The sequence below is a fragment of the Lissotriton helveticus genome, chromosome 5_1 (genome assembly GCF_964261635.1).
Source record: "Lissotriton helveticus chromosome 5_1, aLisHel1.1, whole genome shotgun sequence".
Taxonomy (NCBI): Eukaryota; Metazoa; Chordata; class Amphibia; order Caudata; family Salamandridae; genus Lissotriton; species Lissotriton helveticus.
Window position 1 is genome coordinate 584,536,939 of NC_136065.1, and position 15,604 is coordinate 584,552,542.

At 43.0% G+C, this 15,604-nt stretch overlaps 1 protein-coding gene across 1 annotated transcript in view; it reads right to left on the minus strand.

Moving 5' to 3' along the window:
• The window catches only part of LOC144752518 (uncharacterized), a 463,484-nt gene that overhangs the window by 23,068 nt on the left and 424,812 nt on the right, over positions 1–15,604 (minus strand). The window contains exon 10 of the mRNA XM_078640420.1: positions 4,043–4,186. Within this exon, the coding sequence (XP_078496546.1) occupies positions 4,043–4,186 (144 nt within the window). The remainder of the gene's footprint in view (positions 1–4,042; positions 4,187–15,604) is intronic.

Sequence of the window (15,604 nt, forward strand, 5' to 3'; positions counted from 1 at the left end):
GCAAATTAGGGAGTACCCCTACTTCTACTTCCAATTTTCCATTATCTGAGGAAATAACCAGTCTGGCAACGGGGTATGTTTTGATGTCCCCATGTACAAATCTAATGTGTACATATTTCCCAGATATAAGCTTGAAAGGTAGAACTAATTCTGCTCTTACAACTGATTGTTTGCCCCCGGAGTCCAATAAGATGGATGTCCTTTTTTGATTGACCTGTCACTTACAAAGAATATGGATCCCATCTCTTGAGTGAAGGAAACGGAACTTGGAGAGCAATTAACCTCCATCAGTTCATCTGTGATTTTCTTGTTTTTACAAAACGAGCAATGTGGTCCAATTTGCCAAATCCTATACATTGAGGACCAGGGGCAGCCTAAAGTACCGGTCTGGACTGCATGGTTTTCTTGATTTCACTGATTGTTTTGTTTTATTTCCGATCAGTATGAAAAGTAGTGATCTTGGAGGGGTTCCTTGCGTGTCTGTCTGTCTCTAGTGAGTAGACTCGGTGGTTGGACCTGTGAAAAGGTAGAAGCCATTTCAACTGCTTGTTCACTACTACTGAGTCCCGAATGTTGGCATACCCAGCATTTTGTTTGATGAGGATTGGCTTCTATGAACTGTTCCAGACACATTTGTTCTAGTATCTCCTCCTTGGTATGGTCATGGGTTTTAGCCACTTTTCGGCTGCCATTTTTAATTTAAAGTATAGCGCCGTGGGGTATCACCCGGTTTGCCACTTTCTTGTCTAAATCATAATCTGTAGGCTTCTCCATCCAGGAATGCCTTGTCTAATAAGGACTGTTTTCATGTCTTCATAAGTGGCTTTTCCCTGGGGATTAGCAGTTTGATATGCAGTCTGGGCATCTCATAAAAATAAGTGGGCCAAATTAAAGGGCCATCTTTCTAGGGGCCATGCCCTTGCCCTGGGTGTGCATTAGAAATTAACCAAAAAAGCATCAAGATCAACTCTGAGTAGAGGTTCCTGTAACATTGTCATAAGGGCGCTTGTGGGACTGCCCTATGACTTGCTAATCCAGAAGTCACCAGTAGCTGTTCATGGGCCAACTCGGTCAATTGTTCGGTCTGAGTCTTTAATGCATCGCAAAATAGTAGTCAGCCTTTGTGGAAGACATTTGACGTTCTAGGGCTCATTCCAATTTCCGTTGTCCTTGGCTAGATGTTCAATCAAGGCATCCATTTTGTATCAATAGAAAGGGTGTTCCAGCATTCTCCACCACTTGTTGTCAAATGTAAATGCTTATCGTCCTATGACTACTCAGAGGGTATACTGTATTCTCTGTGTTTTATTTTCAGCAGCCAAATATACGAATAGACATACGTGCATATAGGAACAAGAAAATCCCAGACTCAAGGTCAACAACGTCTTCTTTTCTCATAGGACCTTCGGAGCTCCTGTCTGCCTGTACCCTCGACAGAAAAAAAGACTCAGGTAAGAAACTACCCTTGTAGTGTAAATATTATGTTGGGTTATTGAAGTGCTCTTTTTAATAAATAAAACTCTCTGTAGAAAAGGTGCTTGTTACTAAGAAAAAGGAGGGAGAGAGAAGAAGAGGGGTAAAGGAGGAACTACCTTTCCTTGTTTAGGTTGGGAAAAAAACCCTTAGTAAGAGAGAAACAGGAAGAGAAGAAAAATAAAGAACCTTCAGAGTCTAGTATCCAACTAGACCTTTTCCAGAGTTGTTTACAGTCTTCTTAACTCCAGCCCCTCCTATCTCCCGCTGCCGGGTATCCTTTGATTCCAATTAAGAAACACACACCTGATAAAACGCACCTGATGAAGCCACGTCCTTCCTGGGGCACAGCGTGGTTCTGGCAACTCTTGATGGATAGGAGACTCCGCTTCCCCTTCTTTTTTGCCAGCCATTTCCTCAGGCACCGCTAGTGCATGATGCTCTCTCCCCGGGTCCCTGGATCCCTTCGGAGCCAACTTGCCGGTCTTTTCTTCCTCAGCTCCCTTCCTCAGCTCTTCCTGCAGCTGTTCCTCCGTCTTCTTTGTCACTCTCCTCTCACATTTCATGGACACCACGCTGCTGCGCTCTCTCCTTCTGCTTTATGGCGGTGCGTGGTTCTTGGCTCCTCCCCTCAGTCTGACAACCGGGGTGGGCAAAATGGACGGAGCTGCCATCCATCTGCGGACATCGGATTCACCAGGTTCGTCACACACGTGCTGTCCACCAAATTATAATTTAGGCCCATTCTTCATGGATGCTATATAGACATAGGGGCACATGCATCATTGGTTTTTGCATTCGCAAACGGTGCGAATCGGAAAAATCGGCCGTTTGCGAATGCAAAAACCATTTTTGGGATGCATCAAACTTTTGTGCACAATTCGCATTTGTTAGCATTTCTAAAAAATGCAAATGCATTTAAGGAATCGCATTTGTGCGAGTCCTTAAATGCAATGCATCATTTTTTTAAAAATAGCGAATTTGGAAATTGGAAGTGCAAATTAACACGAGGTTGACCCTCGTGTTAAATTGCGAAAATGTTTAAAAAAGCAAAAAATGCATTTTTTAAACTTGCATGTTACAGACACACATGTCCTTAGGACATGTGTGTGTGAAACATCCACTTAAAAATACATTTCAGGGGTGCAGGGGGGGGGTCCTTTGGACCCCCCCTGCACCCATGGAATGCATGAACAAATTGCGAATTTTGAAATGCCTTCCCATTGACTCCTATGGCCCATAGGAATCAATGGGAATTGCGAAAATGCAGTTAGGAATTCGCAATTTATTTGGAATTCGGTAAAAATTGCGATTTTTACCGAATCCCAAAAAAATAGCCAAAAAAATGATGCATACCATTTTGCAATTCTTAATTTGCGATTCGGTAATTTTCGCAAAATCGTACATTGATGCATGTGCCCCATACATTCCTGTCAGCAGTTTATATTCTATATACAGCGATTTCCCTTCACCATATAGCACAGACTGTAACTGAGTCCACTTTTTAAAATCATGATGCACAAAAAACCCAATTGTAGTCAGAGTTTATTTGGGTCTGTTTGCTCTAGTGGTGTAGGTGATGCCTAGCAACAACAGTGCAGTGAAGGAAGCAGCAGTTGACACCACACTACATACCGATAATGAATACAACATCAAGCAAAGGAAATATAATTAGCTGGAAGATCAACACATGCAAATTATGTGGTGCCCCTGTGGAACATGCTCTGACTAGATGAGAGGAATCAACCAAAATGTACAGTCTTCGAAAGATTTGTGCATCTAAGCATCCTCACAGAAACATTATTTTCCTACCCTGATTCCACTTGGGACATTTCCCCTTCTAAAGGAGATATCTTCCCTCAACCTGAGATGCTGTAAATCCACCATTGCAGCACAGCTTCTTGAGACAAAAAAACCCTCATCTCCGTTGTCTGCCTAATTCTACAAACTTGCTGGGAATGATCTGAAAATAACGACCAAATAGATGTCAAACTCTGAGTCCTGCAAAGTGGCTTCTGGTCAAAAGAAACCACTATAGAAAGCAATTAAAATACATGGAACTAGGAAAATAAGCAAATAAGTTAATAATAAGTATTTAATTTATTAATTCATAATGTGCACTCCCACTACACAGTGCTTGCACAGTTCCTTGCCAGGCCTCCTGATGAGAGGCAGTTATCATGAATAGCTTTCGTTCACTAATCACACATTTTCTACATGGATTGCATATGCATGACTTTCCACCGAACTGTATTTGCTCAATACACAACTAATGCATGTTGTAATATTCCTCTGTATATGTTTCGAACTGTCCACAAGCAACCATAACCAGTGTACCACAGAGTATCCCAAATAAGACCCTATTTTTCTAAACTACAACTGAACTTCCATCTTTGATCAAGAAGCAACTATTCCCCACAATTATACTTGGTCATAGAAATGCAAACATAACCCTGATCAGAGCGCAACCACTTGGACCTTTCATTACATACATTTTCACACCTATCCCTGACTAAGACACAACCATTCCACATGGGGATGCTGTGCTATACAATTGGAGGACACTTACCTAAATCTTTGAAATCCCCTTTCTCTCCCTTTTGCCCTGGTAGCCCAGGATTTCCTTTCGGGCCTGCTGCACCAATGGACCCGGGGTTTCCTTGAGGCCCAGCCTTTCCTGGGGGACCTTGGAGACCCCTCAATCCTTGCAAGCCTGAAACAAAAACAGGTAAAATACTGTTAGTGTAATGGTAATTTGCAGATGGAGTTTCAGTTGCATTGTAATGAGCTCACCTTTTCTAATGATGCTAACTATTTGGTGAGCCTAGGTCACTGACCAATGTAGTACTGATATTTTGAAAAGGTAGAGGTGATTCAGGGACAGCTGAATTACATTTCTATAATCAGGGCAAGATCATAATTGATTGTTTACAACACCTTGTGTAACATCCCACTGAATTTCGCAATGGTTTTACTAGACGAAACTAGGGGTGGGTATACCTGACGTAATTCTCTCTTACGTAATCTGTATAGTTTGTATTATTTCTTCTATTTATTAAATTAAGTTAGTTATATTTTAGTAACTGTGATTCAGTTATCTTGGGGTCTATTCTTTGATTACCAGCTGTTTGGTGCTCGATTGAGGATTCTGTGGTTAGTGTTTTTAGTGCTGGAGCAATTGTATTTTGTGAGAGGTTCCTAATGTAATGAAGCTTTTCGTTGCTTTTAAGTTTTTAATCACATTTTTGATTTAACATTTTTTTAGGGTAATTATTTAAAAATTATTTTAAAAATAACAAGTCTTAATGTTTTTACTTTCCTTGTTCAAAATTTAGTTTTTTAAGGTTTTGATGTTAAAAAGTATTTTGATGTACATTTTGTGATTCTGGTTTTGTTTGAAAACTAGTATCTTTACTGCAAAATGTTTTGAAAATTGTATTTGGCTTATGATTTAGGATAATATGTTTACATGTCTGCAGCCACAATATTTGTATTTTCCTCAATGTCTGTGGGACTGAAGTTAAAATAGTATCTGAACCCCACCGAAATTAGGCCCTTTTTCCAATGTTTGTGGAAACTGATGTTAGAATAGCAAAATAGAACTCCTTTCCCAAATGTTTGCCGTTTCCCCAATGTATGCAAAACATGAACTAAAATAGTAAATGTTACCTCCTCAATTTTTGCATGTTCTACATTGTCAGTTGAGCAGGAATTAGAATAGTGAATTCCCTCCCTCCCTCCTCATTTATAGACTTTTCACATTTTTGTGGGGCAGTTCTTAAAATAGTAAAGTTTAACTGCCCTCCAAAACAATGTTTGTTCTTCTCCCAATGAATGTGAAACAGGAGTTAAAGTGTTAACGTAGTACTTTACCACCTCGTTTTTGCACTCGCCCCAATGTTTGTGATTTGGAGTTAGAATGGATTAATGTCCCATTACCATTTATGGACTTTGTCCAATGTTTGTGGGACGAAGTCTGAAAAGTAAAAAGTAATTCAACCCTCGCTCCAACCCCTGCTATTTTCTGTAGGGCTGAATTTTATTATATTCTCCTCTTCAATTTTCGTGCTTTGCTACATGAGTGTGAAGCTAAAGATAGAGTGATAAACCTCACAACATTGTTTGAACGTTTTGCAATGTTTAAGGGGCTGGAATAAGGAATGATTACTCTATGCATTCAACTAATGCTCTTACCCTAATATTTGTGGAACTGTAGGTAACTTAGGGGTCCATTAGGATGGCGGGCGGATTGCCCCCGCCAGGCAGGCGGTAGCCACCGCCGGCCTGGCGGGGGCAATATGCCCGCCATCCTGACACAAAACACCCCCTGCCATATTATGATGGCATGGTTGGCCGCGGCGGACGGAAAGACCGTCCGCTGCTTTTCCGCCCCGGTCGCCTTGCGGCCGGGGCGGAAAAGGGTTTATATGGTGGCGGTGTCTATTAGACACCGCCAGCCATATTAGGATAGGCATTTGTGAATGCCTTGCCGCCACGGATAGGCATGCGGAGTCCCCCTGCTGGGGCCCGTTGCGGGCTCCCAGGGACTCCATGGGGGTGGGGGGTGTACATGGGGGGTACCTATGGTACCCCCCTGCATTTCAATGCACAACATGACAGGCAACTTGCGGTGCCTGTCATGTTGTGCATTTCAATGCACAACGTGTATTTTTAGCATTGCGGCGGGCGGTGCTTTCAGCACCGCCCGCCGCAATGCTACAAATGCGGGAAGCGTCCGCCACTGTGGCGGGCGCCTCATAATGTGTGGCACGGGACCCCCGCCCTTATGGCGGGTGGTCCCAAACACCGGTAGGATGACGGGCGGACAAAGTCCGCCCGTCACCTTAATGGACCCCATAGTATATCTTACTACCCTCCACCATTTTGTACTTTTTTTCCATTTTTGTGAGACTGAAGTTAGAATTGTAAATCTAACCTCCCCTCCTGCCCATGGATCTGGCAATGTCTTCAATGTTTGTGGACCTGAAGTTAGAATATTTAGATTACTAAATCTTACCTCCTCCAATTTTTGCATTTTCCCCAATGTTTGTGAAACTGGTTTTAAATAGTAAATTTTTCTCCTTCAATTATTACACTTTTTGACCAAAGATTGTGGTGCTAGAGTTCAAATAGTAAATAATGTTACCTCAATGTATGCATTTTTTCTAAATATTTAAGGATGCAAGGTAAAATATTAAAGTAACAACTTAATTAAACATTATTAATTTACTTTATTATATTAGTTGTTATTATATTAGAAGTAATAAATAATACAATAGTATGTTTCTTCTTTCAATTATATTTAAAAATATTGAAAAATAGAAAGATATACATACATATTCATGAGCTATAAAATGCATTTACATTTTCATACAAAATATAATGTAAATATTGGTCAAGTGAATATCATTACAACAATATTAAATAGGAACAGACATAAAAATAATTACATTATTTTAAACCTCAAAATTAACTCCAGGATTTATAGAAAACAACATTAAGATGTTTTCTTTTTGTCAATAAATTCTTCAAAATACAGTTTAGGTACTTGTTATTAAATATTGTTTGTAATTTTAAAACTTGTATATATTCACAGAGATTTTAGTATTTTTTAACCTTTTCACTTTTTAAACATTTTTTCAAATAACAATTTGTTTTACATTGACTGCAATGTGTGTATAGTCTCTTTTTAATTTTTATTATATAGTACCAGATTTTTAAAGATTTTTATTTATGTCATAGTGCAGTGCACATCAAGAGATGTGGTGTCAGGTTCCTGTTTCCTGGAATCAGATAAGAAAACTTATGTATGTGGTTGAATTAAATTAGTTGGCAACATTTTGTTTTAGTAATTTTAAATGTAAATTATTGTTTTGAGATGTATTTGTTAACTGACATTAGAAACAGGTTAGTGTGCACTTTGTTTTTAGTGTAGGGCATACGTGAAGGATGCTCATACAATAATGGATATTTTGAGGTTTGTAATAGGTTGGAGATTGTAGTGATACTATGCTTGTAGAAACTTTTGTTATTTATTGTCTTTTTTAAATAAGGTCTGAAAAATCTATTGTTTTTGTATTACAGGTGCTAACGACCTTCCCTTTTGGTGTTGTAGTTATTACTACTGCTTTTGCTGTTTTAAGGAAAATGTGCTGAAATGTTTGTCAATTTACACATCTTTTCATTAAAATAGTTTACAAGTACTATTTCTGACTCTTGCTGGTAAAAGGAGTTGTTGATTTTTACTGCTCAGATCTGAGTAGGAACTATCTCACTTGGAGCACTTGTTATTGCTGGCAGTAAGATGTGCTAGGCCCTAGTGACGATTCATAAAACCTTCCACCATGGGCTAAGATCTCTATATTAGCAGACTGAAGCCTAATGTTCCTAGTCATACCTTAGCTATGAAAGATAATGAGTGGCATTTCTCTTATAGTTTTAAGATGGAGAATTTAGAAAGATAGATGTTCCAGGCCATTGAATTTTAGTAAAAAACGTATCTTGCTAGTAGAGATTACAAATTGCTTGAACCCCATCTTTTCTAGTGGACTATTCAATTCAGGTTAAGTCTCCTTAGTGAACTAATAAGAAACATATTCAGGAGTGAGTAGTGGTTCACTGAATCACTGTCAAAACTCTAAACAAACAACAAAATAGAAAGGAAACATTTCCATTTTTAACGCAACCCTTTTCGTTTAATTTAGGCAATAACACATATAGGGCTCAATTACTAGGCTGGTGGTCCACTGACTGCCAGACTCGAGGAGCACGGTGGTGGCAGTCTTCTGACCGCCGTATTACATTTAGGGAGATGGGACTGCCATTACTCCACTGCAGCCTCCAGGGAACCGCCAATCTTGAGGCCGCAATATGCTTGGCGGGACTGCAGGTGGCAAGAGAAGAGCTGTGGTTCTGTGGTAGAGTTTTCCTGCAATACTGATTCTAGTGTTTTCACAAAAATGGGGGAGCATTACTGTCTGTGCTTTAGATCTGCTGTAAAACTGTTGTGCGTTGCTCTGCTTTGTATTACACTATCACACAAGAGGACTACAAATAGGCCCAGGCAATGAAGACTTTGAGGATGAAAGCTCCCTCTTTTCTCCCATCAAACACACAGAGATCAGGAATGCCTAAGAGCAGCAGAGGGAAGTACACACAAAAAGGCATAACCAACACCGTTTTTAACATGGTGGATGTACTCTTATTTCATTCATTAATGAAGCATTCACACAGGTAGAATTGTAACCAATTTCTTTCTGTTTATTGATGGGTTGTATATATAATGAAAGAATTTAAACCGAGCCATAATACTACTCTTTGATTACACAAACTGAGAATAAACCAAATACATTTAACAAATGTCATATGTTACATATTTCTTTTGTTTTTCTTACTTCTGTATCATTTTCCCCTTGTGTACGCCTGTCCTCTCTGCTCCTGATTTGGCACTAGCACCTTCTCGCTCTCCGAACTTCCTGGGGCATAACACAGGCCCCTGCAGCCCCTGCAGTGCAATAGGTCCCCTAAACTTCAGGGAGGCCCAACCCTCATGGGTCCCCTTTGCAGTCCAAAGCACATGAATATTCATGAGATATGGGAGTACTTCGGCCCCTCGCCCCCAATCTAACTGCCACTTCTGCAGATGCTACAGGAGTCCTATCTGTCAGCAGTCTTTGTCTGCTTCATGAACGTTTTGCAGCACCACCCTTGCAGTGGTGCTGGAGCAATTCTGAGAGTGAGGTTGCTAACATTAATGTGGCATCACTGCAGTCATGGGGATTGTGAAAGACCCAAATGTCATACAAAAAAAAGTAGAAAAAATGTGCCCCGGCCGTTCGGCAGAAGAATGGTAGGGGTTTGGTATGTAGCCTTTTGCATTTTGGAGCACTGGTGCTGTAGCCACTGCTATTTGCAGACAGCAACTTTTCTGTTGAAAGAGCCACTAAATTTGCATAGACATGCAATTTTACTGATAAAACATGGAGCACAGAAACGAAATTGTGTGGAAATCAGATTACAGTGACTATTTATCACTTTCCCATCACCAAGTAAAGTGTCTTAATTAGAGGTGAGCGGTGACAAGCATTGCATTTCAGTGATGCAAAGTCACCACTGAAATGCCCCAAATCAGCTTCTAGATTGCCAGCGACGTGCATGGGGCACACGCGACAAGATGTTCCACTAAAAACCCAAATCTCTGACACCTTCCCAAAATGTTCCTTTGCCTATGTAAACAGATTCATCTTTAAAGGTGCACATAGTGCTGTCCTTGCCGCTGTTACAGTTTCCATTTGTGTGGCTAGTGACTGGTGTCTTTCTGGCACTGCCAGAAATCCCTCTTTGATGGTCCTCTTCTTGCTTCAGCTCTCTTCCGCTTAGCCTCGACTAATGAAGATGCACAGGTAGCATTGGTCTCACCTAAACACCAAATACCTTATGGATGGTGCATCTCCCTGATCCCTATACCACATTCTAGCCTTGTGGCCCATTTATTTATTCAGAAAGTTTTATATAGCGCGAAGATGGCCGCATGGGGTATCAGAGCACTTTACAGTTTATGCATCAAGAAGGGTACAAGCAAACAAAACAGAATCAACAAAGCAAAAAATTCACAGTCTTATGATGCCCAACATTCTCGTGAGCCAGGTAGCTGGGCCACAAATCTGCAGCTATGGGCCCAGAATCAAATGAAAAGCCAGACTGGGGCAAAAATGACTTCATCAGGAGCCCTTTGACTTCTTTTTTGAAGAGGACCGTGGAAGGTTCACCCTGACTTCATGGGGAAGGGAGTTCCAGATCCTCATAGCCATACCTGAGAAGGCTTGATAGTAGGCCTTTTTTATCTTGAATTTTTGTGGTTTGGGCAATAGGGTGCTGGTGCTTCTGGAGGCTTTCGAACCACATGAGAGCTCCAGTTTCTGAGGGAGGTACAGCGGGGTCTTGAAGTGGATGGCTTTGTGTGCCATACATGCAATTTTTTAACTGTATCCAAGCTTCATATGGAAGCCAATTCAGGGCCAGCAAGTCCGGAGAAATATGGTTGTATTTTTTAGTGCCAGTTATGAGCCTAGCAGCAGAATCAAGGGCAACCTTAAGAGAATTCCAACAAGAATGGATAGTCTTTGCGCTCCTTTTTGGACGCACAGCTATGTACCTTAAAAAAAAGTTCATTTGTTTTTCACTTTACTTTTTCTTTTTTATTGCCAAAATCCAATCCTTTAAACAATACAGTTCTGAGATGACAATCACATGTGCGACAGTTCAATGTGTTTCCAATTTTTCAAATATTGCAGTTTGCCAAAACCGGCCTTATCTTCCTGCAACACGACGGGTACATTTTAATATCCAAAGACGCAAAGACGCTCCATTCTTGTTGGAATTGTCATGGAAAGTGGTTGCAGGGCAATAACCACAATTTCTGGGCTGCACGCAAAAGAATCATAATTTGATGAATCTTTAACCCTCTGGATAAATTTGGTGTGCATTTCGTCATTCGTCTACGTACAACCTTAAGAGAAGGCATCTTCACTCTGGGAAAGCCGCAAAGCGTTGCGGTACCATAGTCCAGCTTTGAGATCACTAATGCTTGCACTGCAACCTTTAGGTCATGAGCAGGGAGATTGGGTTTGAGTTTCCTAAGGATGCTGAGTTGGAAGTTCACTCCTTTTGTGAGGGAAATGATGTGCTTCTGCATGTTCAGACTTTTGTCTAATGTAATACCCAGAGAGGATGCTGAATCCACGAGGTGAGGGCTACAGTTAGGAGCAGTAAGCCGATTGAACCATTATTTCATGACCGGAGATTGTTTGTGGGGTGAGATTAGGAGGAATTCTGGTTTTAGAGCATTTAGCTTCAGGTGGTTACGTGTCAGCCAGCTTTATGTTTCCAGCAGGACTGAGTTGAGGGACTGAATGTCCTCAGGGGAGGCAATCTTCAGGTATAGTTGGGTATCGTCCGCATACATGTGATAGTGAATGCTGGATGATTTCAGAATTTCTGTCCGAGGCTCCATGAACAAGTTAAAGAGCATGGGAGAAAGTGCTGAACCTTGGGGAACCCCCTGAGTGACTGGTGCTAGGGAACCCTCACTGAGCTGACCTGCAGTGAGTGCTGCTTTGTCCGCCCTCTCATGTTCCTGCTTGCTGAACCTACGCCTCGCGGCCCCCGCTCCGCGGGTGCCGCTCGCAGGCCAAGTGTTTTGCCAAACTTCTGTTCCTGGACCCCCCTGAGTGCATTGGAGCACCAACGCGACCTCGAGGAGCAAGCGACTGCATCACAAGGCTGAGGCGGGACTGCGAGGACCAGCGTGCAGCGCGGCGCTGATCGGCCGCAGCTGGTCCTCTTCCCGCCCCTCCACCAATTATAATCATCACGGTGTGTGAGTAGCCTTGGAACCCTCACTGAGCTGACCTGCAGTGAGTGCTGCTTTGTCCGCCCTCTCATCTTCCTGCTTGCTGAACCTACGCCTCGCGGCCCCCGCTCCGCGGGTGCTGCTCGCAGGCCAAGTGTTTTGCCAAACTTCTGTTCCTGGACCCCCCTGAGTGCATTGGAGCACCAACGCGACCTCGACGAGCAAGCGACTGCATCACAAGGCTGAGGCGGGACTGCGAGGACCAGCGTGCAGCGCGGCGCTGATCGGCCGCAGCTGGTCCTCTTCCCGCCCCTCCACCAATTATAATCATCACGGTGTGTGAGTAGCCTTGGAACCCTCACTGAGTTGACCTGCAGTGAGTGCTGCTTTGTCCGCCCTCTCATCTTCCTGCTTGCTGAACCTACGCCTCGCGGCCCCCGCTCCGCGGGTGCCGCTCGCAGGCCAAGTGTTTTGCCAAACTTCTGTTCCTGGACCCCCCTGAGTGCATTGGAGCACCAACGCGACCTCGACGAGCAAGCGACTGCATCACAAGGCTGAGGCGGGACTGCGAGGACCAGCGTGCAGCGCGGCGCTGATCGGCCGCAGCTGGTCCTCTTCCCGCCCCTCCACCTGACCTCCCCATTTAATCTGTGGTAGCAACGCGCACGCGGGACGCGCGCGGGGCTAAGGGCGGGGCGAAGACCGGGCAAAGAGCGGGCCGTTTAAGGCCGTTCAAGGACGGCAGAGGACGGCCCTGGCCCTGATTCCCTGCCCCACTGCCCCCAAGTATTTGACAAAGTAGGCGGAACTGTGTTGTTTAATCCCACATTTTTACACAGGAGGCCGCCTCCTAGCAACACTACCACCTTCTACTGCCCTTGCGCTACTGATGTCAGCCATGCGCAACAGAACTAGAAGTTGCACTAAGAAAGCCACGGTGGTGGCACAGGTGACTGGTCCCATTGATCTTTTTATATCACGTGTGAATGATACCATCGACAAAAGTATTGTATTATTGGAAAAAAGAGTATCCTTGGACCTTGCGAATGCTAAGCGTTCGTCCCTGGGTTCTCTTGCAAATGTTAAATCACCCTCCCAGCAACTATTGAATAACTGCTCTCTACCCTTATCTTTGTCTACTAACGGTGTATTTTCTGTACCGAATGCTGTTGATCTATCAGTTGCCCAATCCGACTCGGACCCGTCTTTTGTTTATCTGGAGGCTACCCCAGACCTAGAAGATTGTCAGTCACCTAGCAAAGCGGTTCCGAGTCTAGATGGGCTAGCTGATGTGGAAACAACTCCTGTACCTATAGATATTGGGGGAAGGGATATTATCCGTCCAAAGGTTTCGTCCAAGAATAAGAACAAGGAAAAACCTAAGGTTACAGTTAGGAATCACAACCTGATATCACCTACCCCGCAACTGGCATCAGGTATTCCCTGCTGGGTCCAAAATATGGTATCAGATCTTAAATTGGACCTTGAGGCCACAATAGCAGCACAAATTAAGCCTCTAATTTCCAAACTTGACAGACTAACGTCTTTAGTGCACTCGAAATGGCCTAACAAGACGAATGGGTCAGGGCCTGTTCAGTTACAAGGGATCAAAGAAGCAGCTCCCAAATGCTTATCCTGTGTCCAGCTACCTAATGATGTACCTAATGATGCATCAAATAATGCACAAGCAACCATAGTTTCCGGGAACTCAGCAACATTAAATTTGTCCCAAACAGGGAATAAATCTGCCCAATCTACAGTTTTGCCTACTCCGAAGGTGGCGGGTTCTACTTCGGCTAACCAACATTCTGTTAATGGTAATAAAACGACCACTCCACAAGCAAAAGATGTTGTAGGGAAGTCTATCAACCCCCCAGTTCCTCCCCTTACAAATAAGACTGAAGGTCCTAAGTCAAAGCAGGCTCGTTTTAAGTCAATCAGCCTGCCACCAGAAGTCGCCCCTTTTGTGGTTGTGTTGACAGCAGTTCCTCCTTTGAAGGAGGGAGTAAAGGAAAGCTTCGCTGAGCTAAGAAATAAATGCGCCCAGTGGCTCCATATACATAAACCTCTACCTAGTAATATGAATGGTGAAATTCGTACTGTGCGTAGAGGGGATTGGGTAGGCAGAAGTAAGAAAACAATAGTAGGGGATGTAATTACAGTCAATTTTAGGGATACAGGGGCAGCCAGTTACATATGTAACGCACCTAATAGTGGTCCTGCTACTCAAATCAATCCACTCCCTTTGTCCTTTTTTTTCCCCATGCCATCAAGATCAAATCCCCCTTGTCCTACTTTTCCAAGTAATAAAGGATCTGTGTATCCTCCACAACATACTAATAAACCTTGGCTGCAACCACCACACTTTTCATCCTTTTTACCACGTCATGTTAGTTTTCAGCAGCAACCACCACATTCCTCTTTTTTCCCTCCACATCATGTCAGTTCTCAGTGGCAACAACCACCCCATTTTCCACCGCCTTTATATCAGTTTGCTCACCAGTGGCAGCAACCTTTTCAGCCTTTACAACCTGCTAAACCTCAGTGGCAACAAATATGGCAGGACATGCCTCCTTCCCTTGATTCCTCGTACTCACAATTCGCCCATCCCAACAGATATGGTGTGTTAGACGAGGTAGATTGACTTAGCACCACCAAAGCTTCAGATCCAAACATCCCTACGTCCAATAAAGAGGTGGAGAGTGCTTTTTTAGCCATACCTTTTCCTACACCTTCTGAATTCTCAATAGTGACACCATCAACACCATTTTTGCATAGATTAAATAGCGATAGTCCTGATGCATGTATATCTATTGCTACCATGGGACTAGGCCTAGTTTCCAATCCCCAGGAAGATAGTCTTACTCCACTATGTGTAACACAGCTGGAGTCGACTACCCCAGGCGACACCGGTAAGCCAGCGGGACTTTCCCTTATCTCCTGGAATATTGCTGGCCTTGCAAGTAAAATTGGTTCACCTTTTTGGACCAAGTTTATTGGGGAGGGATTAGATTTGATACTTTTACAGGAAACGTGGTGTATGGACCTTGTTAATATCGAAGGGTACACATCTTATTGCCTAAAAGCTACTAAATCTAGCTCGGGTAGGGCCAAGGGGGGGCTTTTGACGCTTTTGTCTAATAAGCTGTGCAACTGTACAGTTAAAAGTAGCACGACAGTCGGGACTCACAGTCAAGTCATAAGGGTGGAGTGTGGTAAGAGTATTGATCTAGTTGTAGTAAATTTTTACAACAATATTTTTGATACCACCAGAGGAGATATTCTGCCACCTCTAGAAAAGGAAATCGTTAAGGCCTTGGGTATTTCGAAAAGAAAGGCCGAGGTTGTTTGGGCAGGGGATTTTAATCTACAGCCCTGCCAATTATCCAATGGGAATTTCTGTGGCTCTGGAGTGGCTATGAACAGTTTTTGGGGGGGCCCGGGAGTAAGGGAAGATTGTCTCCACTTCCAACATTGCAGTTATGGTTCTATATTAAATAATATGCTAGTCACTCTGGATTTGACCCTGCTAAACTGTAATATAAATAATCAGGCAATAACATGCCCTACATTTACAGGTAGAGACACAGGATCTTTTATAGATCATATTCTTTTATCTAGCTGTGGTAACTTTACTGACTTGTACGTAAACGAAGAAAGTCTTAGTGACCACAACAGTATTCGTGTCACCCTTCTAGGTCATGGTACCCCGATAGCTTCAGGTGAAAAATGCTCCACTGACCTAGTACCTATTAGACCGAAGGGTTTAAGGATTAGGTG